At 39.0% G+C, this 27,675-nt stretch overlaps 1 protein-coding gene across 2 annotated transcripts in view; it reads right to left on the reverse strand.

The window, feature by feature from the left end:
• Positions 1 to 27,675, reverse strand: part of pleca (plectin a) — a 90,862-nt gene that overhangs the window by 13,555 nt on the left and 49,632 nt on the right. The window contains exons 1-27 of one of the 2 annotated variants that reach the window (XM_030789190.1): positions 24,898 to 25,012; positions 22,344 to 22,405; positions 18,136 to 18,225; positions 15,940 to 16,017; positions 15,732 to 15,824; positions 12,351 to 12,517; positions 9,895 to 10,010; positions 9,596 to 9,702; positions 9,339 to 9,458; positions 8,819 to 8,914; positions 8,555 to 8,682; positions 6,998 to 7,091; positions 6,655 to 6,809; positions 5,887 to 6,223; positions 5,684 to 5,761; positions 5,428 to 5,589; positions 5,137 to 5,241; positions 4,555 to 4,650; positions 4,234 to 4,359; positions 3,840 to 3,992; positions 3,456 to 3,610; positions 3,111 to 3,237; positions 2,607 to 2,790; positions 1,727 to 1,884; positions 850 to 1,028; positions 571 to 709; positions 39 to 395 (exon numbers count right to left, since the gene is read on the reverse strand). In XM_030789190.1, coding sequence (XP_030645050.1) covers positions 39 to 395; positions 571 to 709; positions 850 to 1,028; positions 1,727 to 1,884; positions 2,607 to 2,790; positions 3,111 to 3,237; positions 3,456 to 3,610; positions 3,840 to 3,992; positions 4,234 to 4,359; positions 4,555 to 4,650; positions 5,137 to 5,241; positions 5,428 to 5,589; positions 5,684 to 5,761; positions 5,887 to 6,223; positions 6,655 to 6,809; positions 6,998 to 7,091; positions 8,555 to 8,682; positions 8,819 to 8,914; positions 9,339 to 9,458; positions 9,596 to 9,702; positions 9,895 to 10,010; positions 12,351 to 12,517; positions 15,732 to 15,824; positions 15,940 to 16,017; positions 18,136 to 18,225; positions 22,344 to 22,405; positions 24,898 to 25,012 — 3,777 coding nt within the window. Of the gene's footprint in view, positions 1 to 38; positions 396 to 570; positions 710 to 849; positions 1,029 to 1,726; positions 1,885 to 2,606; positions 2,791 to 3,110; positions 3,238 to 3,455; positions 3,611 to 3,839; positions 3,993 to 4,233; positions 4,360 to 4,554; positions 4,651 to 5,136; positions 5,242 to 5,427; positions 5,590 to 5,683; positions 5,762 to 5,886; positions 6,224 to 6,654; positions 6,810 to 6,997; positions 7,092 to 8,554; positions 8,683 to 8,818; positions 8,915 to 9,338; positions 9,459 to 9,595; positions 9,703 to 9,894; positions 10,011 to 12,350; positions 12,518 to 15,731; positions 15,825 to 15,939; positions 16,018 to 18,135; positions 18,226 to 22,343; positions 22,406 to 24,897; positions 25,013 to 27,675 lie in introns of those variants that run through there. The other variant, XM_030789189.1, reaches the window with a different exon arrangement.

Raw genomic sequence — 27,675 nt, forward strand, 5'->3', positions numbered from 1 at the left:
TATGATGTTCTTTTAAAAATATCTATCTTTAATACTACCTTCTCTTGATCTAGCTGCTCCTTAAGTGCCTTGTTGTCATTAATAGGCTTGGCCTGGATCTTCTCCTGCCTCTGCTTGGCATCAGTGGTCCAGTGGATGAGCCAGTCATAGCTCTGTCGATAAGCCTGCATCTGGCGGGCAAGATGGTCCAGCTCACGCTGCCTCAATTCGATCTGAGCAAAAATGGCCTGCCAGCGATCTTTCAGGCCAGCCACCGCCTGCCTGTAGTGTTCAAGCTCTGAATCACGCTCGCTGTGCACTCGCACCATGCGCTCGTTTACCCCCATGGCTTTCTGTAACTCTGCCTCCAAATTGTCAAAGACTGGCTGTTTGCCTTCAGCATCTTTACGCAATTTCTGTGATAGATAGAAGGTGAAGATGGTGAACAAGTGTTTGCGGTTGAATGCATACCGATTGACAACACCTTGGTGGTACTCTTGCACAAAAACAGAATTCAACATGGTTACATGACATTTAACGAGAGATCTTATTTTTAAAGGACAAGTCAACTAAGAGATGTAGAAACTATACCTTGAGCTGAGCAAGGTCAGCCTCCACTCCCTTTTCATCTGCAGGAACTTTGTGGACATCACGTAACTGGTTCTCATATTTCCTGAGTATGTCCTCAGCCTCTTGTGTGCTTCGGATGACCACATCAATGGTCTTCAATCTGAGGAGACAACAAAAGAACATAATGCTGTCACAGTTCCTGTTTTGTTTCTAAAGGAGACACTCATACCTACAGGATCTTACAAAACATAATCAGTGGCAATATGTAAAAAGCTCAAGATTACAATAGCAGAAACTCACTTGTCCAGATAGACAGATGACAGACTGTGGACATGCTCCATCTTTTTCAGTGTGATGTCAAGCTCAGAGCGTAACATGGGGGCAGAGCTGGACTGCTGAGCAGATGCCAGCACAGCTTCTGTCTTCTCTGCCACCTTATCAAGGTCTTTCTTAATGCCTTCCAGTTCCAACTGCACTTTCTGTTTGACACAGAGAAAACACAGTCAGTCAGAAACTACTTCAAACACGGATCGAATATGCAACCATTCATCCACTCTATTACTTTTTCTTTTTTCTACATTGTACAAATAAATACACACACATACATATGTAATACATACACTGTTTATGTGCACTGAAACAGCATGCATCAGTAAATAACCATGAAAAATGAGAGTAAAACCTCATAAAATGAACTGTTTATCTTTCAGAGGTTTTCAGTTAAACTCAGTAAATGTGTACAAAAGGACTAAAAAACATTTCTTATAAACCACATGCCAAATTCAGTTATAGATGTTCGTTAGTCATCTAACTCAATTACCCTGTATAAGGGAACCTATACACAGTATCTTTCAAATGATCTTCTGTTAGCTGTACTCTGGGCCTGCAACTTTTTTTGCGTGCGACTTTGTGTGTGTGTGTGTGTGTGTGTGTGTAAGTGTGCGTGCGAGTTGTTGCTTTCCTGTCTTGTTTTGTCAAAAGAGTTTCAATCTGAAACCATTCTTTTGGCTGTAACATCAATCAGAAGAGTTGATAACCATGATAATTTGGGTCAATGTCTCACACTTGAGGTTGTAAACATTACGAATATATGCCAGCGGTGACACTGAGCTGTTTTGTGCGGATTATAAAAACCTATGTTACTTTCACTTTCAGTCTCAACATATACCAACTGTACCTTCTGCTCAGTGGTTCTCTGTGTACAGGCCTTTAGAGGCTCTTTGTCCACAGGCTGTCTGAGGCGGTTGACTGTACGAGACTCGCACCCCTCCAGTCTCAGCCTCAGATCCTTTATCTGAGACAGGTAGCTCTTGCACACTGACTCATCTTGCTCACCTGTACACAAACAGACAATAAAAAAAAAAAATAACCCTTGTAAATCATGTTTAAGAGAAACATTGACCCTGCAGACATTGACCCTGTGATGTACTACGCAATATAAACATGAGAATTTTAGTGCTCAGCCTCCCAATTAATACTTAAGTACAGTCTTTGCTCAGTTTTAACAAATGTTCTAATTAGTTTTGTATTAATTTAATGTAACCACCGATATGCAACCTTAGTAATATCCTTAGATTTTCATAATATGCACTTCGTTGCTTAAAAAATTGTTAGTTTGATTTCGCAAGACACCATAAATGAAAACGTTCATGCCAACAATTAGCAGTCATGCTTATAAGCGCATAATTTTACACAGACAAGCGAAACCCTGAAGTAAAAACCCACATGCTCTTAGTATGACAATTTCCACAGATTTACATTGTACCATTTGTACCACATCTGAATCCGTGTGTAAAAAATTACTTGTGCATGTATTGATACAGGCAATATAGTGAGACATTCAGTGACAAGGACAATCCACTCAGTTTTGCACACATTAGTTCTAGTCTTTACCAGTGGTCTTGTCTTTGGGAATGTGAACGGGTCCTGAAAAGTCAATTTTTCCATTATTTTCTGACAAAACATCCAAGTCCACATTGTGGGAGCACATGGAATTTTCTCTCTAAAGTAAATTGTAAATAAATAAATAAATAAATAAACAGGAACTTCACACAAACCTTGTTCAGCAGAGCGCAAGAGACTGTCGTAGTGTTGTGTGGCCTTGTTGTAGCCACTCTCTACTTGCATCCGGTCATCTGGTCCAAACAGTTCTGAATCTTGACTATCACGCATGAAGTCCTGATAATGCTGCTCCAGATTCTTCTGAGCCAGCCTGTATTCTTCAACTTTCAGAGTCTTAAACTTAAAAAACATGGGATGGAACAGAGATTAAATTTCAAAAGCATTCAAATCAGCAGTCAAAGAAAAGGGTAATCAGTGCATTCAGAAAGTTAAACCAGCTCCTAGTCATACAGGACAAATATACTGAGTTTCCTTCAATTATATATTTTTAATGACTATATAAACCTATTTAAACTGAACTGTAAGTACACTCCTACTTGTGATATAAAGTTAAAATCATATTTAACATGATGTGCCATAGATTCCTTAAAAGACTGCCATCGTCAACAACATTCCCAAACGCATGTAACCTCAACTTAACAAACAGACTGTATACTTACAATGATGAAGTTCCAGGAGTTGATAAGCTGGATGTCTCTCATGAGGTATTGCCAGGACAGGAGGCTCTTCATGTCCACATGCAGCTTCTGCCACAAAACCAGCAACTTTTGAAGACTGGAGCTCAGCCTGAGCATAAAAAAAAAATCAGAGATCTGTAATACAAACTGGATTACTCTTCCAGAATAAACAGTCGTGTGAATCGTCTGACGTTCCAAAAGGTTGGAAAACTACAAGTGAAAATATTGCTGTCAATGAATGCTCAATCAAGAAATAGGAATTTATTTTTAGCATATCGGGTGAGCACAGTTATCATTTAATGAAAACATAAGGTGGTTGGTACTTACCCAGAGACACTGTCCACAGCCTCTTTGTTGGTAGGAGGGATGATGAAGCAGATGGAGGGTACAGTGGCATCATTTCCAGTTGAGCTCAGGACCTTCCATTTATAGGGCTGAGAATTGTTCACCAGGGTACACTCATCACCTCTATGAACTGTGATCTAAGAGACAGAGGAGACAGATGTCACTGATAAAACAATTTGGAAAGCAGTATCAAAGCACTGCATTGATTTGTCAGGCTAAGAATCTGCAATTGGTTCATGTTGACCTAAACTGCAAAATATTTTAATACACCATTTTCAGGCAAGATATTAAAATAAATCTTAAGTAGAAATTCATGTTTTAAGGCACACAGACCCAGTTTCACCACAGTTTCAAACAATCTCGTACCTCCATTTGTTTGAAGTCACAGACAGCCTGAATGGGCATTTTGCCCTTGATAGGAGTGGCAGGATTCCGGGGCTTTAGCTGAATGACAGTCTTTGCCCTTCTGTTGAGGCCATCCAAATGTGTCTTAAACTCATTCAGCTGCTCTTTTTCATCCTAAAGAACACAGAATGAGAGACAGAACATGGAATCTGGGACTCAACTTAATTCATGATCAGATATCAACTGGAAGAAGAGAGAGTTATTTGAACATACCAGAGTTCTCTGTTCCCTACACTGTTATTTCCAAAGCACTATTTTCAAATGAATGTTCGGCATAAAACAAACAAGAAATACTGCAGAATCTTTGTACTCGGAATGATGCTTCCAGCACAATAAAAAAATGAAATCCACCAACCATTGCATCCTGTAGCAGGTCCTCCAGTCGTGTGACAGTAATGGAACGGTCACAAATGTATTTTTTCTTCATCATCTCCTGCATCTTCCTCATTTTCTCCTCTGCCTCTTTCACATCAGAGAAAAACTGTGGACCAGAGAGCATGATTAGAGTTCATCTTCCTCTTCAAGCTCACCCTCTGAGTTTATGAAATGTTTGAGTGCATACAAAACCTATAACATGATTATAACTGTTTGTATATAAGCCTAGTCTACAGGTTTAATAGTACGGCAACTGGCACATATTGAACAGATCTGAGCAGATCACAGTTTATTTATGTACCTGGAAGTAAGCTGTGTTTTCTTTAAGGTGACTCTCAATGCAACAGCACAGCTGCAAGATCCAACTCCACTGAGTCTGCAGAGCTGCAGTGAAGGCCTTCAGAACACAGAGTATACAGACAGAGAGAGACATATACAGAAGAACAGAATGAGTATCATTTTTGTAAATTCCTGTAGCTTCCTTTTTCAAATTCATGATACATTTTTTTTTTTTTTTTAATGCTCTTAAAAGTGCTTCCATTCAACCTTATAAAACTAATGAGTACAGTGAATTCAGATAAATCATAACTGTTCTGTATGAGCCCTTAAGGTTTGCATGAGTTTCATGCTTCTACATGCTCATCCATGTTAAAGGAACTTATTGGCTTGATACTTGCCTGGTTTTACAAGGGATGAAAGGTTAAGCTAAAAACCCCACACAGATGTTGGCACTACAGTAATAACTTTTGACAGACCTACTAAAACCTTTTTCCAGTCCAAATTTCAAGTCCATGATATATCATAAATGGATATGACAATCGTCTGTACCAATAAACAGAATTTACTGATTAAATGAACCACATTAGAGGATAGAGTTTCTGACCTCCACAGTCTTCTTGGCTGGATGGCCCTCCTTCAGTAGTTTGTCTCCTGTAGCCTGGACACTGTTGACTTTTTTCTCTCTCTGTTCTAATTCTCTCATCAAACCCTAAATGTAGCAAACAAACCCAACAAAATAAACAAACATGTAAAATTGGTAAAACTGGTTTGGTCAAATATTTTGGTAGTCACACTAATCTGGTGTTTAATATCTTTGCAACTGCAAACATTGTAAGTATTTAATCGATTCAAACCAGACCGATCAGATTAAAGGAGGAATCAGGGCCTATTGTACCGAGTAGTTATCTTTCTTTGCAGTCATGTTGCTGTTGCGGTCACTCCAGTCATAGTTGACCTCTTCCTCCTCTTTCTCATTAAGCCAAATCAACTCTTTTGTAGCAGCGCTGACAAAAGCATGAAGTTGATCCAGATGGCGCAGGCGAGCCTTGGAAGAGTTCTGGGGGAGGAAGTAAAGTAAAACAAGATTAAAGGCATAAAAACGAGTTTGAAAGTAAATGAAACTGAACTGAGGTTTTTAACCAAGGCCCTACCAGCAATTTTCCATATTGCAAGTCCAGCTTGCCGAGATAGTCTCTGTAGGCTCCTTTGCTGACTGGGGTTAACTGGGTCTGTAGTGGGAGAATGTAAATAATGGTTTCAAATGCATCAGATCATAAGATTAGGACACTGAGAGGACATTTCTGCTGAGTCAGTAATCGGATTTTAAATGAGAGAGAGGCTAATTGTGTTGTACCTCATCTGCCCGTGCTCTGTCAATCTTGGACTTGAAATCCTCCACAGACTGGTGGAGGCCACGGTGGCTGCCCAGATGAGACTCAACAGAGGGCAGATCTGAGCCCCATTCAGCCCCGTCTATGCGTCGCTGGTTCTCCTCCACCCAAGCTAAGAGGTCCTGGATGTAACGCAGGGTGACCTCATCCAGCTCTGGGCGCACTCGCATGGCAGACTGCTGTACAGTCTGTGTAATCGGCACCTGGGTCATGGGCACCTGTGTTATAGTTACTCCAGATTTCAGACGCAGGTTGTACTCACTGCGTAGGTTCACAAGACGCTCGTGTAGACGATACACTCTGTGGGCACACAGGAAAAAGACAGAGGTTAGCAAAATGGCCTGAGGGGTGAAATAATACACTAACATTTCATCCATCCATGCAAATATGTGCGCTATATCAAAACGACCCAATCTTACATCAAAAATATATCAGAGTATCCTGTATTACTTTGTAGGCTTTGAATACATCTCCATGTATATCTGCGGCCTCCTTGCTCAAGAAACATTAAAAAGAGTAGCACTGATGCTACACAGTTTTTCAATGTGCCAAGTTAGGAGAGCTAACACAATAAAAAAAAAAAAAATTCTGTTTCTTAAACCAGTGATATATAAAAAATGAAATCTTTCCGCTCACCTCAGTGAATATGTTGTTCATATTACGGCTGTTCTGACATATAATGTAAGAGTTGCTTTAAGTACATTCCAGTGAGAGTCTATGATAGATCCTACCTCCTGTACATTTGTTCTGCCTGTAGATGGCGCCCATCTTTAAGCAGCTGTACATCATTGAACAAAAAACGGATCATGTTCTCAGCCTTGTCCAGGTCTGCCTCCATTTCACCTGTGTGCTGAACTGGTTTTCCAGCACTGAGCAGTCGCACATTCTGCAGCACACACATACAAACACACACACACACACACACACACACACACACACACACACACACACACACACACACGCACACAGTTATAATGGCTTGTTTTTGTCCACTGCTTTCATAACTGGTATTGCTATAATTGAAGCTTTAAGTGGCATTACAACTAGACTTTGAGAGGGAATGTGAAATCTCACCGTCTGCAGCAAAGTCTCGACCTGGTTGAGCTGCTCCTCACACACTCCAGACTCCATCTGCACTTTGCTGACAATCCTCTGCAGCCTCTCCAGCCTGTGGACATGAACACCAAGCTTTGTATGTAACTATCAAAACTGCTGAACTGAGCTAAAAGAGTTTCTGTATGAACAAATACTGAAACCTAATAAAATGAAGTCGTGCAACATCACCGAACATGAACTACTGTTCATGTAATAAAAAAAAAAAAAGAAAAACAATTACTTATTCAAAAAAAGGAACTTTCTGACAATCGAACCAGTTGTGACAACGTTAAAATTTGAAAATTAGACTATTTTTTCAAAAGGGGCTATTTAAAAAGTACGAACTAATCGAGTTTTATAATAATCTTCATGAATTATGAATAAATTACTTTATAAGAACATTTGTCCACCAAGTACATATACCTAATAAACATCAACATACATATGACAACAACAATGAATGACATGCAAAACTGGAACACTCACTCCCTCTTCTGGCGAAGCAGATATTCCAAACCATGGCTGTGGTTAACAAAAGCCATGGTTGATGGGTCTTTGCTTGCTTACTCTATGCAAAAGTTCACAGCTCTCTCTTAGAACTGAAGCTCATGTTTTATTCTCTCCAGCCTCTACATCAGCTGCCTGACCAGGACCAGCCAACTGAGACGGTCTTGTGATAAAGAGACAACCCTTCCAAAAGCAACGCCCTGTTTACTTCTGATCTAGATAAAGCCTGATTTGGAAAATGCTAATATCATAATCATGACCCAAGAAATAAAATGTCTTCTGCTGCCTTTGCTGTGCATGAAGCAGTGCTTGGTTTACTAGGGCCTAGAGTTTCTTTAGACGTTTAGAGACAGCTTAGAGTAACAGTAATATCCGGCTATCATCGAGATGCAAAAGAACTGAATACTATCATATCATTGCTGATGTCATATCACTGAGACTCAGGTCTTTATGACTATCCTGTGACACCAGCTTATTGAGCAGATATGTTTTAACATCATTGTCCCATAAAGTTTTAAAGCCTTTTCTTCTATTTTCTTTCAAACTTGACCTGATTAGATTAACCATCATTAGATTATTCATTGTATTAAAAGGTATGGCAGTTAGGATATGAAAGTGTTTATTCACTAAATGTTAGATTAAATGTTAAACAACAATGTTTTATATCACCCCTATGATCTCTTGTGGCAGTCAGAAATTCTTCCCTAATGAAGAGTTTGTTTATTAGAGAAGAGAGAGTTTGTTATTAGAGAGGAGAGACTTTGTTCAAAATAGCTTGTGACAAAGTGCAATAAAATTTTGAGAACACAACTATAAAGCAACTGCTTTTCAATATAAGTAGACTGATCTGCAATGTCCTAGACTGAATTATGAGACTGAAAAGGGGTCATTTAGCCACACATAAGGTCATAAAGTGTTAAGAAATAGCTACTGGTTCTAAATGGTCCAATAAGAGCCACAGATCAGAGAGAAGATCCTCATTCTAGATTTTTACATACAGTCCTCTGAACAAGAGATCTGGTAACTCACCTTTCAAATTCCGTCCTAAGCAGGCGCTCACGCTCCAGGATGGCCACATGCAGACGACCCCACTCCTTCTCCACATCCAGAGGATGGTAACCAGGGGGCACCTTGATCTGACCAGCCTGAACTGCAGGCTGTATACCGGAGAAAATACCCCAAGACAAAAAGTTTGTCACATATAGTCTCTCTTATGTCCGTTTACTAAGATTATAGTGCAGATTAAGGAAGTTTATTATATTAACAAGAACATTCTGGATGGTTGTCTTTTACCTCCAAGGACTTGTAGATGTGTTTGGAGCGATTTTTATCAGCTTCCTTTGCTGGCAATTCAGTCTCTTTAAACTTCAAAAATTGACGCCAAAGGACCTGTGGAATACAGATGCAGGCAGAGGCTTTATGACCTTTGAAACTTGAAAGTAGTTGCTGTCCTATGGATTATCATTTTGACTATTCAAATACTGCAGCAAATAGCAGTACGGTCTGCAGTCTGTCTTGTCCCTGCTGATTTTTTTTCACTAATATTAATGACCGCATTAATTAAGTCACCACTAAAAACCGTCTGACTACTTTCAGCATTTTTTTTTTTAATTTTCCTCATAACTTATGTTAAATACTGATCTTAATTACATCTTGAGTAGATAATCTGAACCAGTAATCCTGAAAAACAAAGAACAAAATGAAGCCTAAACTTAGTTCGAGAAGTCAGCCTACAGAGTACAAAAAAGACATTCCCTGTCATGGTGACATGAACATGGGCAGAAAAGCCTTCACTTTTATGAATGAAACCCACCTCAATCTCCTCATAGCTGGTGGGGAACTTCTTCTCTTCAAACACAATGATGTGATGTCTGATCCATTGGAGCAGCATAGTAACAATCTCATAGTACTCCTGCCAGCGAAGCTCCAGCTCCTGCAGGTACAACAAAACTTACGCAACTCCAGCAAAATTTAAGGATCCTCTCTTCTTAAAATAACAGCATTAAAACGATTTTATACAGTATTGTAGGTCTGAAACTATTATAGTTTAATGTCTTTTGGGGTACTAACATTGGCTTTGACTCCATCCTGCACATCAGGAACTCTGGGCATGACATCGTAGAGGGAAGAGACATATGTGATTATGGACTTCTCATCTGGGTGTGGCACATCCACATCTGCAAAGAGGAGAGAGGAGGAACAAAGATTTGACTGCAAACTAAAAGCTAGAAATCACCAAACTCAGTCCTTTATCTTTATCTGTGTTAAAGGGTGTGCTATAAATCATTAAACCACAGAATTGGAAGACAGAGGAAGGCGTGGTTTAAAGGTGAGCGAGAAATCCCCAGCCCCAAGGCAGGTATTCCTACCTTCAGGATCAAGCAGACGGGTGACGCCCAAGTCTCTCTCTGCCACACTAAAAGCCTGCTCCAGATTCTCCAGGTTGGTCTGCCTGTACACTTTATTCATGTCAATCAGATTGGGTCTAAAGGGAACAGGCAAAGCAGAGAAATATATTAGTTATAGTCAGTGCCAAAGAAAGAGGTCACAACCACCGCTCTAACAACAATCAGTGACTTGCAATTGCAGTGATTTCTGTTGGTTCTAAAAGGCAGCTGATAAAAACTTTGCAACATCAAAATATTATACATTAACCATCAGAAGACACCTTATGAATAAGGTTCTAGATTTCGGCCGATACACTGATCCAGTTTGTTAATCACTGTTAATATTCACTACCACTGAACATTCATCCACAAGCACTATGCCACCTTGGCCTGATTTACACCTGATCTGACTGACTGTAATGGTTCATTTCATTTTTAACCTGCCAACTCCAAGCTATAAATCCTGTAAAAATAATTTGCTCATGTCTTAGAGCTGTCTAAACCTGAGTGACATGCCTCCAGTGCAGCAATGAGAAGAATGTAAGTTCTCAGAGGCAGGCATAAACATGAGCGAGACCCATTCATTTCATTTTAAAAACCAGCACTAAACCTTCTCCTAACATATATAAAGCGAACATATTCTTACTGGGTACTATATATTTCTCATAACACACCTGCTGTCAAATTATTTGCACACACAAGCTCTTACTGCTTTAGATATAAACATTTTTTTCAAAAGTGTGGCAGTAAAGAAGGATAATACTGTTTCAAGCACAAACTACATTAGGTCTAATATGACAAGACGCTGTTAAGACACATTCATTGTGAAATTACAAAACACTTCATTAAGCATTTTCATTACATTTCTACTTAAGTCACGTCACTGCACAGAATTACATTAGAGAACTGTAAAATAAAATTCATACACTGGATTATCTCTCTGGATCTGGTAGTATACATGTGCCCTGGGATGCTCCAATTCTGCATAGCATGCTTGTCTATAAGAAAATCTGTCCCTGCTCAAGGGGGACAGAAGCTGGGCTGTGCCTAGGTCTAGCTGCCCGTTCTGGGAGCCAGGGCTAGAACAGGCTCCTGGGCTCAGTGACTCCCGTCCTGAATCCCAGGAGCCCTCGGATGGAACGTCTTCACACAGCATGACCACATGGTCCTCCAGATCACTGACTGAGCCATGGGCACTGCTGGATGAGCTACTGCGTTTCTTCCTAGAGCGAAACTTCCTCTTCAGATTAAGCATTTTATTTGCAGGAGGGTGAATTTCACACAGAGAGGGAATAAATTTATTGGTCTACTTTGCTCCTGTATAACAAATTGCTTCTAAAAATCCATGCATCCATAAGATGAGGTGGGAATGATGTTCATCTCAGGGTCTAAATGATTAGCGCCATCCGTTGTATTTCCCAGTGTATCAAAATATAATGAAGGTATTGAAACAGTACTTAAGGTTGCAATGATCGTAACTTTGCTTCGTTTATCAAAACAAAAATCTTCATAAATTCCATTGCAGTCTTTTCGCACCACACTCCAAGTCTTCCAATGATATTCCAGTGCACAGCTCTAATGTTGCTGTGCATGCAAAATGAACAGAGAACAGGTTTCGCTCTGTGAAGTAAGTGAGTTCAAATAGGTAAACACGGAGCTGCTCGCCTCTCCTTGTTTGGACTTCTTTGGATGTTCATGTTCTGCTAGAGACACCTGGGTGTACCTGAGCTTTGTACTTACATGCAGAGCATTAAAATACACCCTCTGGGGATCCTCAACTCCCATTCATACGTTACGCCCACATTTTAGGACTCATGTGTCTACTTTTCATCTCCTGAATCATTCTCTGTGTGGCATATTTTATCTTAAATAGTGCCAGGAACTTAAAAAGTGTGTTCATGTTGCAAAGGTATGTACCCAACATCATATATAGGTCAGGGAAAGTGCCATAAGACATTATCAAGCTTGCGTCCCTGTCTCAATTTACTCCAAAAAAAAATAAGGAATTCACACATAAATATGGACCCATGTAAGGTAGATACGAGCTCTGAGGATATCAGTGAAACATCCGGGCAGGTTCAAACATTAACAAGAATTGCAGTGGTCACCTCTGGAGAAAGATAGATGGCAAGTAAACAGAACCAATAAATTTTGACCTGCATAGGCTATCCTGTAGACAGGAATTGATTTGTGATTTCTAAGGCTCGTGCTAATAAATCTACTATTCTAATATAGCTCATGACCTTTTTGACCAGGTATCACTAACCAATATGATGCAACCTATAACATTTATTTTGGCTCTTAGCTTTTGGAACAGAGCCAAAACAGCATCCCTGTCAAAACAATTTGCCATCTAAGTGCTATATGAGGACAAACTCATTTAAAATCTCAACCATTCCAATTGAGGTTCATCTCCTATGTCTGTAGCTATGTCTCACCTGTGTTTGTGGATAATGGCATTGAAGAGTTTTCCATCCCGCCAGCTAGAGGTGAAGTTATCACAGCGCATGCCATGATAACCCTCAACCATTCGCTGGGACCACAAGAGTAGCTTTTCTTTGGCTGTCATGTCATCTGACTGCCCATTCACTTGTATGTCCGAGATCTGTAAGGGAAAGGACACAAGGTAATCAGACTGCCCAGACATTCTGATATTTGACATTGGAGTAAGCACTATAATTTAGGGTGAGACTCACGTGTTGAAGTTTGTCTTCTATAATGTTATGGGCAATTCTACAAACACATTATCTAGAACCCATATAGACTCAATCAAGTACATTTGTAGACATTCTTTGGAAATCAGACTTTCAGACATTGAAACAGTCTTTCTCAGCCAAAAGGAAACTAATCGTGGTGTTATGAGATCTGTGACACACCAAAGATTATGATTTAACCCTCAGAGAGAGAGAGAGCACTGCTAATCACATACCCTTAATATCAGATCTAAGGTAGAGGGCACTTTTTCCAAACTAAAATAATAAAGTTTTTACAGCGAGCTGCCAAAAGAAAGGGAAATACTTGAATAAATCATGGACACAAAGTATACTAAAAGTACTTCTATGTGTTTCCATATGCTTTCTGTGCAATGTTATGTAATTAATATCTCATCACTCTTAGGGCAGGCCTAGCCAACAACTACTTTTGCCACCACAGCTAGAAGAGGATATCTTTGCCACTTTGACAGAGTTACAGTTACAGACTGTAAATATCAATCTTGTACGCCAGCAGGCAAATGTGTACAAAGTAACTGAAAGAAAATAGTGAGTGATCTACTGGGCTGTGGAAGTAAATCATACTAACAAGTCAAACTTCACCTTGTTCTTAACAAGCAAATAAGTGCATGCCAAAAGCAACCTACAGGCCTGGGAGATGTTTCCCATAGTAAATGATTCTGGGCTCTCGGCTATGGTGTGGAGTACAGTTTCCTGGCATGACTTAGGTCTACCTAACCTCTAAAAGGTCAAGGGATATAAGAATGAAAAAAGAAGCCGTTCTGAGTGATCACATTTATCCTAGAGTTAGATTTCACATCTCTCCAATACAGTTTCAGAACATAAGCCAAAGAGCACTGATGCTCCTCTAGCATCTCAAGGTGGGCCAACACTCTTCTGGCATCTCAAGGTGGGCCAACACCTTTATTTGACTTGTCAAGACGACATAAACTGTCGTCAGCAGAAATTAACAACTGTAGCACATTGTTTATGCATGTAAGTCTATCAAAATAATGCAATATACATACATGCACATCTAATGATCATTCCTCCCTGTAGTTTGCATATGTTCACAGATATATTTCACCATGGAACATTCTAGATGCTCTTCTGAGATTACAGGCCTGGTCTTAAATGAAATGGTCTCAATATCCACATGAGCCGCCTGTTAAAGGGAGACCATAGCGTTTTCCCCTAGATGTATCAGAGAAGCGAGTTACCACTTATCATAAGACTATTTCCAGGCACTCTTATGATCAAGAAATTATTTATATTTTGGGAAACTCTCTTTTGCTGTGTGTGGGTGTGTGTTGGTGGTTTTTTGGTGTAGAATGACTCATCGTCAGGGCTTCCTTCTGGAACAATCAGTGCTCTGTGGCAGGAACACACACCAGTTATTATTTTATTACCAGGCCGTCCTGCTGAGAACAGCAGTGAGGGGAAATCTGGACAGAGTTTAAAATGGCAAACCCTACCACTGTGTACGCACACGGTGACTCAGACAGCAATGGGAACAAGTCCTCCACCCTCTCTCCCTCTTGCATTATGAGAATCTAGAGAGCAGTATTTTGTTTTCCAGCAGAGGAGTAGTGCATACATTTAATTAAAACTATCTCCAAGTCTGCACAATGCAGTGTCCACAAACATGCACGGTTTTTGACCAGAGAACATTTCACAAGGAAGCTTGCAAAGATAATGTTCGGATTAGAAGCAAATGGCACAATTTGACACTCTATGGGCCTGTTTTTCTAGTTACACAAAACTTGTCTCCCTCCCTTTGCTTCTGAGCAGTTTTTAAGAGTTTTAGCATCTTGCCAATTTTGTATATGTCTCTGCAGGACAATGTATTCCCCTAAACCTGTATCTGTTTAATAGGACATCGCATATCCAAGAATACACATCTGCCTAACAAACAGAGTGGGAATCAACAATGGAATCCCCTTGTCGACAATTTCAAAAATCAAGGGAAATTCCTTTAGATTAAAAAAAAAATGGTTGCACCGATGAGTCAACAAACTGCCATGCCAGTGCGCCATCTCCTTCTTCCTTTTAGGAAACACTGACTCACTCACTGAGATGGACACAGTCCCAGACCATAGTACCACACAGGCTCAATATAACATCAAAGAAATCTGTTTGTGTTCTCTTTTTCCATAGTTAAAAAAAAACCCAGAGACTGAATGATTAACCAACTCCAGTCCTAATTTACCATTTCAGCAAAGGATCTTAAGTTTTCCAGGCAAAGAAAATCCCTACATACTGCCAAAAAGTCTCAATAGTGTCTTTCAATATTTAGTCTCGGGGAAGTCACATAAATGCGAATCATTTGTAGAGCTGTTCATGTGAGTCCAAATTGACTTTGGAGCCCCAAATAATCTTATGCATGGAGGTTGGGGGGGTGCAGGAGGATGCACAATCTGATGTAGATTATGAGATCTACTGGATGAGCCACTTTGGGTTTAAAGCTGTAATGGCCTGACATGACCAGAGACTAAGAAGTATTTGACAAAAATTATATTTATAATTTAAAAATTAACTTCACCTGGCAACCATTTGGGAGGTCAACAAAAAGGTATGATGTTTCAGGCAGCAAGGCAATTTTCTATGATCTCCTTCATGCTAAGCTCAATAGGTTGAACTATGACCCGTAACGTGGCATGGTTCTGAAGCTTGACCAATAAAAAAAAATTGGGGAGCTGTGAGCCCGTTCTTTAATGTGAGTCCACAATCCTCACAGTCTCCGCTGACACTACTCTTTACAATTGTGGTCTGGTTGGCTCATCTGTTCATCTTCATCTCATCTGTCTCAACCAACAGAAAATGCCTCAACCCCAACCAATATGCCAAGCTAACGCGGCCTCTCCATTTATAACTGGAAATCTGACATAGATAGATAGATAGATAGATAGATAGATAGATAGATAGATAGATAGATAGATAGATAGATAGATAGATAGATAGATAGATAGATAGATAGATAGATAGATAGATAGATAGATAGATGGATAGATAGTTTCGTAGATGACAAGTGACTTTCAGAAGGCAATAGTGGTCTCGTAACAAAGATGTTAAAATAGATATATAAAAAAAACCCATGGAATTCCTTACCTGGAAATGAAGGATGATTGTCCATATCAAACCCAAGGTAAGCTTGGGGTTTCCATCTGCGATGTCATCATTTCTGATGTTGACCAGTTTGACCTGCCATTGTAAAACAGTAACATTAAATGGGGCAAATGGGGAGTGCTTAAGAAATGAAAAAGTGAATAAAGCTATGGCTGTAAGAAGTAAAAACCATGTCTTTGGTCCACATTACCTGTCTATGTTTAAGGAAGTCCAATGCAATCTGTACATTCTGGAGCTTATGGAAGCGCATGCGCCCCTTCTCTCTGGGCTAAGGGCATAAAAGAGAAGAAAAGGGTAAGAGGGTAAGGTGAAGTCATGTCATAAGAGGTGCGGTTATGACAAATAACTACAAAGACAGGAGTTTAAATTGGGATGCCTTAATATCTTTTCACATTGGTTTATCTGTTCATTATTATTTGTTGATTTGTCACTACCTACATAAATAACTTTAAACATCTATCATTGGTACTGACTTTCTCTTAAAACCACTTACATGTTTGAAAATAAATGTTTTTTCACCTTTAATGTAAACATTACCTTCAAGAAAGAATTGTCTTTTTAGAACAGGGTAAATACAAATGCTCAAAATGTGCCTTGACACACTGAACAAACACAGACATTACTTTGCCTAACAGATAATACAGATGAAATCATAGCAAATTTCATCAGGGCAAGGATAGCATGAACTCAAAACTACTGACCGTAAATTCATCTGAACTCCAGCTATATGTAGAATTCTAATGAGATCTTCTAAAAGTTAAGCAAAATTTTCCTTTCCTATTAAAATTCCTACAACCTACTTTATGTTGGAATCTCCTGTTCGTCCCTAAATCCTGGCCAAAAATAGCGCAATTCATAATACCTGTTACATTAGCTATGCATTTAGGTACACAAGATGTGTAATACAGTAGCTACCCTCTTCTTAGTACATTATCCTTGAAGACTGTAGCACATGGATCACTAAGACAATCCATCCAGTTCCAACTAGCAGCCAAGCCACAGTGATACACATTTCAATGCATTATCCTCTTTTTTTAACCCATCACAAGAGACATGGACAGCTTTAAAGGTAAGGAAGCAACATTCAGTCAATCATGCATTGACCTTGATGCCAATCACAAACCTAGAGTCAAAAGCTGAGCTTTCACGTGAGCCAGAGGTTTGCAGTGTATGATGTCACTGATGCTTCTGATTTCAACATAATACGCCAAATGACCCAGTGTCTCACACTTTTATATATATCAAGCAGAACAAGGATTACATTAGACAAGAAAGTATAGTTCAGGCAGAATGGAAGTAGTGACAAGGAAATGGCAAATTAAAATAATGCATATACTGCAGCCGCATTTTCAGTCTCCTCCAAGTTGTTTTTAAAGCTTTGTCACACAACTCAACATTTAACAAAACTTCCTGCATGGTCTGACAATGACAAAGGTATATGTGCCCCATAGACTGAACTGGTACAATGATGAGTTTCCACATTATTCTTGGTATACTTACTGTCACCAACATTTTCCTATGTTTTAAAAATTTTTTTTTTTCTTTAATGAAAGGGGACAATGCTGGCATTAAGTGACAAGACAAGGAGGTGACATCATGCACAACCCAGGCCACCTGGGAGTGACACATGCCACACCCTAAAGAGACGCCCCGAAATGTCTAGACCCACTCACCAACCGCAAGTTCCTGACAACGTCACGTTCCCTCGGCTACCACAGCAAGAGCATCGCAAGAGAAGAGGCAAAGGCAAAGGGGTCAAGGTCAGGGCAAAGGTCAGCAAACAGGAAGTAGAAAAGGAAAATTCACGGGGAGGTGAGGTGTCAAGCAAGTGCAAATAGTTGAACTGAGAGAAGCTGAAAATGTGAGATTAATGCGTTAAAGGTGTTAGACACAGTGAAGCAAAAGAGTTACATAAAATGTCATTCATTGTTATGGATTCATGTGTTTGAACATTAATAGTTCTGCATATATTCCATTGTGTGTGTGCAGTTATTTTCTATAATAGCTATACAAGCCTTAATGTGTTGAGTCAACACAGCCATTAATACATGCAAGATTCTGAAAAGGAGCAGAATTCTGACACGGTGTTAAAAAGTGTATTCAAAGCAATCAAAGCAGGTTCACAGGGTAAATGATAGTCAGCCATAGCCTCACTAAATGTAAATAACACAAATTTGGAAATAGCTGAGAGGGTAAAAGAGAACTTGGGGAAGGGAGTCAAGTCTGGGTGGAACTTAAGATGCAGAAGCAGAGTGTAGCAGCACTGGTACAAGTGCTGATCTGGGAACAGTTTGGTCTTTTACTTTCTTCTTGTTGAGTTGAGTTTTAGCAAGTAGAGAACCTGACCCTAGATCAGCACTACAAGATCCTTCTCTTTCTCACTCACCAGTGTCTCCCCAGAGAGCACCTCCAGCAGAGAGATGAGGTTGTGTCCATCTCTGAGATCTTCATACAGGTCAGTAATATGCCTCTGAGCCTGAAAAGGAAGAGGAGCACAACATTAAATCACAGGCAGTCCAGACTGTTCTATAGGATTTTATGACGAAGAATCTATACACATTGTTGGCGTTTTCAATTTACTAAATTTAAACAAAAAATCCTTAAAAAGAAATTTCATACTGACATAAGCCTCATCTAAAATGTGAACCTCAAGTAACTAGATATGGGTTGAAACAAAATCATTCTTTCAATGGAAACTAAGGTCAGAGGTCAAAGATCACAATTGAAAAAAGTATATTGAACAGTATATTTGAAGTCTTAATCCCTGACAACTGCATTTATCATTTAAAAGAGAAGTGTTCAAAACTGACTGATTGGAGTAATCTGTTTATGTTTAAGCTCAAAGTCTGTTAATGGAAAATCATATGCATTAAAGATGCACATGATTTATTAAATTCCACTGTCAAACAAGTCTTTTACAGTTCCAAGCCTCACATGTGATATGCGTAAAGTGATGAAGAAAAAACAGAGAGCAATATAAATGAAGTCACTGCAAATCTTTCAGGGTGTTTTATGTGGCTACTAAATGCCTACTGCAGTAGAGTGGCCCTCTCGGGGTTCACCATATTTCAAGTTAAAAACAATCACCACTTAGTAACACACATTTGTTAAAAGAAAACAAAAAAGCAAGGCATTCTGTTTTGTGAAAGCATTACATTGACATTTCTCCTATCGACTTCTTATTTTCGATCTCTTAAGTCCTAGAATAATCAATCTAACGTCAGGACTGGATACTACAGTTTTTAAGCCACGAGGTTTTTGATATGCCTGACCATTCACTCTTTCTGTAGAGAGGCAAAGCAGTCATTTAAATTGTGAGGAGGGTTAAGAGAGGTTGTTATAACACAAAGGAAGAAATGAAAGAACAGAAAGTCTCAGGGACAGCAAGTAAAATCCATGCAGGTGAAAATGAGGTCCACTCAGCACTCAGCAAAAGCCTACCCTTAGGCACCACCTACCTCAGCTCTCCAGTGCTGATGGATAAATATGGGGACAAAGGTGAGAAATGGAGAGACAGAGAGACGAGAAGAAAGAAAGACAGGACATGATGAGTATTGTAGCTAAGGGATAGATTTGAGTTTGATGAAAGAAAGAAAAACAGACGCACAATATGGTAAAACATTCCACTGACAATTTGATCGTGAGACAATGTTTACATGGTTTACGTGGTTCTGTTAAGTGGTTCCATTTTGAAATGCGTTTTGGCAACCTATTTGTGTTTTCATTAAAGCAATACAACTCTTTGGCAATAGAGCTACTCATAACATATGTCAAACAAACAATATTTCTATTTTGATTAGAAGTGTTTCCCCGACATCTTGATCCACCACCAATTAAAACCTTCATTTCCATGTGAAAGGTGAGAGGGGCTCTGTAAGTTCTAAACTTCATGTATTTTACACATATCACCACAGGGGTCCACTGTTATCACACAATGAGACTATAGAAGTGTCAAGGCAAAATTTATACTCTAACCTACTGTGGATCTTTGGAGATGTTAAGAGTACACTCCCTGTGGTAACAGAAAAGAATGTGAGTGAAAAAAAAAGTCATTAACATCACCTAATTGCTCCACAAATACAGTGTGGGCAAGTAATAACTTATAAAGAGTCGTTGTGGTTATTAAATCATTTTTGAACATTGAACTTAAAAGAAACACGCAAAACCACTTGAGTTACATGTCAATTACTTTTCAAAAACAATTAAAATGATTTCAAACTGGACCAGTATGGTTTGTCATTTGTATATTTGAGTGCAGGTCTGAAGACACCGCAGGCACCAGGGGCATGAAGACAGTCAAACATGCCGTGAGGCGTGAGAAGTCTTAAACCATCAAACCATAAAACTATTGGACACAGATGAGAGGGATTTCCAAACAATGGAGAAACAGAACATGACTCAAATCCTCTGAATCACTGATCTTTACAACAAATGACAGGTGCTTTCATGACTACCATCCCGCTCCAAAAAAAGAAAAAGAAAAGAGTGTTGGATAAGAATTCTGAATAACCTTGTGCATAGCATTTTCCACACACTTCAGTTAACAAGAGCAAAACAAAAGACATCCTAGGGAGAAGGTCTCTTTTCTCCTAATATTGTCTAGTTTTGCATGGAAATACAGTTCTGTCCCATCTAATTGTCCCAGTTTGATATGCTAATAGTCTGAATCCCTCAAAAAACTGTGACTGAAGACTGAATTCAAGGCTTGTACTGAAAGAATCCTCAGAAACCAAAGACCTTTTGATCTTTACGCACCATTTAAAATGTGCCATCAGTATTCAGATAGGCATTCTGACTTCAAAACAGAGAAGAGCATAAACAACATGTACTTAGAACATTTAATCTATTTCAAGTAACTAATGTAATGGGAAGAAACATCCATAAGGTGTTTTTTTGGGGGGGATAGGCAGAAAAACAGTCTGGTGGCATAATTTCCCCATTTATACACACTGCACACTTTCTTCTCCAACTGCATTAGTCACCACTACCAGTCTGATAAGATCTGAGAGCTGAAGCACGTCTGACAGACTCCTCAGAGCTGAATTTGAAAATCTAATTAGTTTCTAATGTTGTGCTACACAGTCTGCTTTTTCAGTGGTAGAGCACTGGAATAAAGCAGAAACCAGACGCCTGTGGGACAGATGTGAAACCTTAGCCAGAACCAGAGTCCCTTCTAGAAGAATCTAAAGAGAGACCAGATGTTGATGAGTCATCCTCTCACATACGCACAGAAATAGCATGTTTGTGCTGAATGGGTGCTGAATTTGAGTGATATATCCCTTGAAACCATAGCTCGTCTTCCAACAGCAACAGAAATTACATAACACAGTAAGAAAATGTATTTGTATTGTTGTTAGATAACTGAAGTGAGGGGGGGTTTTTTGTGGTTGTGTCACAAAAGAGTTTTTTGTTGTTGTTTTTTGTTTGGTTTTTTTTTTTAAGTTTAAAGGCTCTCTGACTAGGTCCTTGAACAGTCCTAAGTCTATTGTGTGTCTTTCGGCACACGTAATTCAGTGTGTCTAATCATAATGAATGACTGTGCAAGGACAGACAAATCACAAGGCACCATGTATAACCAAAGCAGTAAAAACAGATTTTCTAATTGTGTTACAGGCCATTGAGGTCTTTAGCCAAAGTTGTCATTATCTCCAAAGAGGAATTCTGAATGGGAGAGTAGCAAATAGAGACTTACTCCCATTTTGTTTCTGTTTACACGCACATTGCATGAATAAGTTCACTTCAGTTCAGTGTAAACTTTTAATGTAAACTAAACACAAACTTAAAGTGACATTAGCGATTATACAGCCAGTTCTGACAACAGAATTTGAAAAGCTTTTGCCAAAAGGCAAAGAACATTAATCAGCAAATACTTTCCCTTGCACCCCTCTCCCCCGCTTACCACACATTTTCTTGTTTCAAGTTGATTTCAGATTAAGACAAAAAGAAATAAATAGCAAAATTTCTCCTTGAATATTTAAGTGTGTTATCATCTACATCCAAGCAACTGAATACAATTAAAGTTATTTGTGCTAAATGATCACGTGTCATAGCCTGCAGCATGTAAATACCCAATATCATACATAACATCACACAGTCAACAGCACAGCCACAATTTACATCCTTGTCTCCACAGGCATTATTGACCTGAAATGCCACCATAAGTCAGCTATGAAGTTGTCTGAGGCATGTATTGACAGAGACAGCTGAACCTACAGTACAGCACAACATGGTAATTACACGTGGACAGATTCGTTGTCTCACAGCGCTGGTATGAACCCCTAACTGGCATGAACACTGAGCTGCACTGTTAAAAGGGGTTCTGTACTTGTGTTTCACTTAAACAGGGAAAAACATTACGTCCTCCAAAATGTAATGTGAAACACTTTTTTTCATATGCATTTAGTTATGGGTTGCAGTTTGTCACTAATTTAACACTAAGTTGTCACTTATTAGCAGTTTATTGTAGCTATTAGCAGTATCGAATGTGCCATGTGAGGATGAGTAAAAGTAAAGTCTAACTTGGAGTGAGGGTTGAGATGTTGATCATTGAAGCAAATAGTGTGGGTGTGGTGTGGAGTACTGTTGTCACCATACCTTTGTTAAATGTTTGTTCACCCATTTGGTGAAGGTCTTCTTCTGTACCCGATCTCGTTCATCTGTGGAGAACACATGAGGGAGAGATATGGTCAACAGAGGAATGTAAAAATCACAAAAAGTGCATGAACAAATTTACTGGTAGTAAACTGGAATAAGATGCATCAGATTGCACTCTCGTGTGTTACATATCACCCAGTGACATTATTTAGGATAAATAAAAGCTACTTGAATACTTTAAGATAATTCAGTTTTGGCCGCTAAAGCAATGCTCAAGAGTAAATGTAATGTACAATGTCATTCTTTTGCTTTTTTTTTGCTTGCCATTTGAAAGGCTTCACACTGCTTATTTAATTGATATCCTGTATAACATCTATATGATCCATTGTTAACAAAAAATACTCAAAACTGCATCCCATTTTGACGTGATGTTCATTTGATATTCAGTTGTAATGAGGCATTTCTCACTTGCATTGCCATGAACATGTTCTATCTTGTTTTCTAATCTTGATATCACAAAGGTCTTTGACTATGCTTGTCTAACCAGAGGAGGAGAAAAATAACATATTACTGCCAAATGTTGTCTTTGTATGCTTGGATTAACAGTTCTTCGTCAGTGCATAATGTGGATTGCTGGTTGACTAAAAACATTCAAGCGCCAATTAGTTTGACATGGCATGTGTTGCTTCAGCAGAACTCCACATTGGTCATAGCAAGGAAAATCATCTGATGCTTTATATAACAAAAGTGTGGATGAAGCACAAAGCCCCCTTGACAATACTAAAAGCCACAAACTTTTTGCATGATTTACGAAACATCAGTTTACAAAACATAACATTAAACATTAATAAAGATCAGACACGTCAGTAAAATACACTGAATGAACACATCCATATCACTGAACACTCCAGTGAGTACCTACTAGTAAGACTGCGGTGCTACACAAGGTTGTAACTATGGAAACAACTGGTAAATCAGTTTGTCTTACTTGTGCAATTTTTGAAAATGACTCATCAAAGCAAATTATTTTTTTTGGCCATTTTAAATTCTTAAATACAAATGCCAGTTTCAGTTCCAGTTCTTTGTTGCAAGTCTTACTGCGAAAATCACAAGTTTCAAAATTCTGTTCCATTTTCTTGCATGATAGAGGAAATGTCCTCAAGCACAAAAGGATGAATAAATTGTTGATTGTTTAAATGTATTTAGATATGTTTAGAAAGTCAGTCTTGAGGTTGCTGCAAAGAACAGAGGAGCTCTAGACCACAGGATTGAGCAGATAATGACGTCGGTTAGCTCTCAATGACTAGCATTCAAGACAAAAACTGCTCATGAGAGATATTTATTTAAACTCTAAAATACCAGAATATGATACATAGGCCAGTTGTAACAAATAAATAAGACTGTAATATGATTTTGTCAGGGCAAACATTGGACTTGCAGTCTTCTAGGCATATCCAGTCTGTAAATGAGGATTTTAAGAGGATTTGTATCCCCATCATTATCCTCAAATGACACTAAATATGAATCATCATAGTTTGAATTACATGGAGGCTAACCACAACTTAAAGACTTACAGATGACTGACTAATACTTACATTCTCATAGGTTAGCTTAAAATGACGACTAATTTAAATTAGTCCATGCTTAGGGAAGAAGTAATTTAAAGTCTATTTAAAAACAGCCTTAATATTACAAACTACATGGGCTAAATTATTATTACTTCACATGAAAGAACTTCTCTTAAAAATGATAAAATGGGAATTCTAATCCATTGATCTATTCCACATGTGTTTGGTTTTAAGGCCGATTCTTGAACATTCCATGGCCTGAGATAGTGGTATACAAACTTCTCAGAAAAGAGATTTATTTTTCAAATTTATTGCCCATGTTATACGAGGCATAGCTTAAGGGATTTCTGATTTGACACTGTTCTAAAGAGGTTAACAACATGCCAATAGCTTTAAAGTATCATTGCGTAACCTGCCTACAGGTAGTACCCAGACCATGTCCTCAACTACAGTATCCTATGCCTGTGCATGCAGGACATTGTACCCTTGACAGCAAATTTTACAGTCAGACCAAGTTGCTCATGTTAACAGCGTTGTGAATGAATACAGCCTCCTCAGAGGTGCACTGACAACTTAATTAGCTGTACACTCTAAGTGCTACTTCAGTCAGGCCACAGAAGAGTAGAGAGGTAGTTTAGAGGGGGCGTGGACACATGAAAGGATACTGCTATAAATTCATGTCAAGTGCCAGCTGCATTTATGTAATGAGACAAAAGTAACAAAATTATTTGAACAAATCTCGTGAGCTACATTGTAATAATATATTACAAAAACAGAGGACACTGTCACCCCTGCAGGAGAATCTCTAAACACTTGCAAAAACCTGTGGCCTACTCTGAATCTATGTAACCAACAGATTAATTGAAATAAAAACACCTGACAGAGAGAGATTTGCTGAAGGCCGATGCTGACAACGTACACATTATTAAATAAACATGTCTAAGTACAAAGAATGGCTGTGAGCAACGAAATCTACTGATATCTACCTTTTCTTCCATCCGTGGCTCTGAGCATCCCCTGGTAATAGCCTTCCTCGGTGAAGACCCTATCACTTCCCACACTATCAGTGGAATAATTTTTAAAGCATTGCTGCAGAGACATTCTTAAAGACGTTTGAGTCAGTTGGAAATGAATATGCTTTCTAAAGCTCTAAGGTTTCAAAGCTCTGAGATTTCAATCAAATGACTCCACTGACTGCTCCTGTTGTCCAACCCCCTGGTACAGAGAGAGAAGGAGAGGAACCATGCAGTCTGGTGGGTGTGTTCCAACTCACTGATTCTGCTCTTGCTCAACTCTCTCTCTCTCTCTCACTCTCTCTCTCTATCTATATATCTTCTCTCTTTCCCTCTCATTCAGTGTCTCTGAACCACATACTTTCTCCCTCCTCCTTTTTTTTCACTCGTCTTTAGCTAAATACCTCCCTGCAGGTTATGGAACAGGAGCCTGTCATTGTGTAGGAGGTTGTGGGAGCATGTAAGGAAAAAAACACAGTATAACCCATGTTTCTGCTGTTTAAGGTGTGGTGGGTAAGTAAAGGTGGGAGGGGAGAGTAACAATGGGAGTTGGATTTGGGTGGTGGGTCTGAAAGGGTGTGGCACCAACACAACCCTAAGAGGCTCCTTCTGCTCCTAGGTACGTAATAACAGTGTAGTGCTGGAATTCTCTAAAAACGCATATGTATCATGTAGAAAATTCCAATTCACCGGTAAGAATATGGACACTAAGACATTACTTGTTACATGCAAAGCAGAGAACAATGCCAAATGTTGCATGAATAAATTTGTTTCGCCTCTAAGTCATGGAAGGAAAAGGTTACACATGATGCTTATGTGACTCCTCTATTCTACTGCATGTCCGTAAACCATATGGCCAGGAAGGTGACTACTCCGAGAGTGTGGTTTCAGACAGGAAGCCTGTGCATGGCACAGACCACTGTGGTGATTTGCACTGAATGAAAGAACTGTGCTCTAACGGAGGTGATTCAGAATGGTCCAAGGCAATGGAAATTCATCATCATTCTTTTCACCAGGTTATACAATGTTGGGGAACCCCCCTCCTAGGAGATTCCATTTCCATATGGGTACCAGCACACTGTGGAGAGATCCAGCCATGGGTAAAACAAAACCTCTGCATGGAGGAAAATGTATCACCAGATAGAGGAATAAGAACACAATTTAAGAGATTTCAGCAACAATGTGATTGCATGCAGTCAATCTCACATTTCAAATACAAATGCCAAATTTTTAATGGTGTGATTGGATCCAGAATCACTTTTAGTAATTTACTGCACAACAAAATATCTACATGACAAAGAAGAACAAAAATGGATTACAGACAAAAGCTAAGATTCAACAACTTAAACAAAGAACAGTACAATCATTATCCATCTGTGGCCGTAATGGGTACATTTAGTGCATTTGCTGGGAGTTTTGACACACAGATAGATTCCTTTTTTTTTTCAAACAACACTCCCCTTAAGTTTACTGACAACACCCCCCATAGCGTAGCTATGAGAACACCAAGCAACAGTTTTGTGGTTAAAGGGGTATTTCTACAATCATGTGTTTGTGCACACGCGTGTGTCATTCTGTCTATACACGCACATCTTGCAATAAACACCAAGACAAACCACAGTCAAAATTCCTTTGCAAGCAGATGTGAACTCAAGCCAGAGTGCCATTCAGGAGCTTTACTGTGATAACAATATATCTTCTCTCTTCAAAAAAAAAAGAAGACACACACGGAATGTGAGTGAAAGCAGAGGATTCTTAGCATTTCAACCCCAGTCGTTAGCCTGCCCAGGCTTGAGAGCTGTCTAGTTGCCAAAATGGAGAAGATTTACACAACACAGACATATCATGCCTGGTTAAAATAGGTGACTGAACTGTGTCGGCCAATCAAAATATTACATAAAACTTACAAAGCTTACAAAGCCGATAAATACCAGGAAGATCATAAAAATACTACGTCATAAGGATTACTAAGCACTATGACATGACACAAATACTCCAAATAACAAAACTTGCTCAGGTATAAATCAAGGAATTTGTCACAAGTATGACAAGTATCAGGAAAATAATATTTGCCTCGCAATATGAACAAAAGTAATATACAAGACAAAATCATAGCTGCAACATATAGAGGATGGACAACTACAAAATATAAAGTACAAAGTAGAACAACGTGTTGTCACAAACAAATGTTCTGGGCCTGAAGTGTGCCACTCTTTCTGGAATTCAAATACTTAAAAGTACCCATTGTCCCTCTTTTTTACCGTGTTGTATTTGTAGGATTGGCAGGAATACCGTCAACATGTTTTCTCTGAAAGGCCTTAAGTCCATCTGAGGAATGAGGCAGTAAAGTCATGCATCAGCAAGTAAAGCTATGACCCTACACCCACATGTTTACAGGGTTCACAGGTATGTCTTATGTCTTGTGTACCAAAATCATCTTCAGATATGTGAGAGCAAGCTGGATGTAGTGCAGAGTTCTTTTCATTCACTAATCTGAGATCTCTCTTAAACACAGCACCTATGTAACCAATTAGCCCATATATTTTCAGAGATGAGACAGATGGACAGGATAGCACAATCTATATGATAAACAAAGCATTTTAACAGCAGTTGCGACAAACATTCATATCGACGAAAACACATCCCTCACAAAAATCTACTCCAAGTGCTTTTTTTTTTTTTTTAAATTACCATCCAAATTACTGATTCTAGACAATCTGTCACTATCTAAGAGCAGAGAGAAAATCAGCA

The sequence above is a fragment of the Chanos chanos genome, chromosome 12 (genome assembly GCF_902362185.1).
Source record: "Chanos chanos chromosome 12, fChaCha1.1, whole genome shotgun sequence".
In the NCBI taxonomy this organism is placed as follows: domain Eukaryota; kingdom Metazoa; phylum Chordata; class Actinopteri; order Gonorynchiformes; family Chanidae; genus Chanos; species Chanos chanos.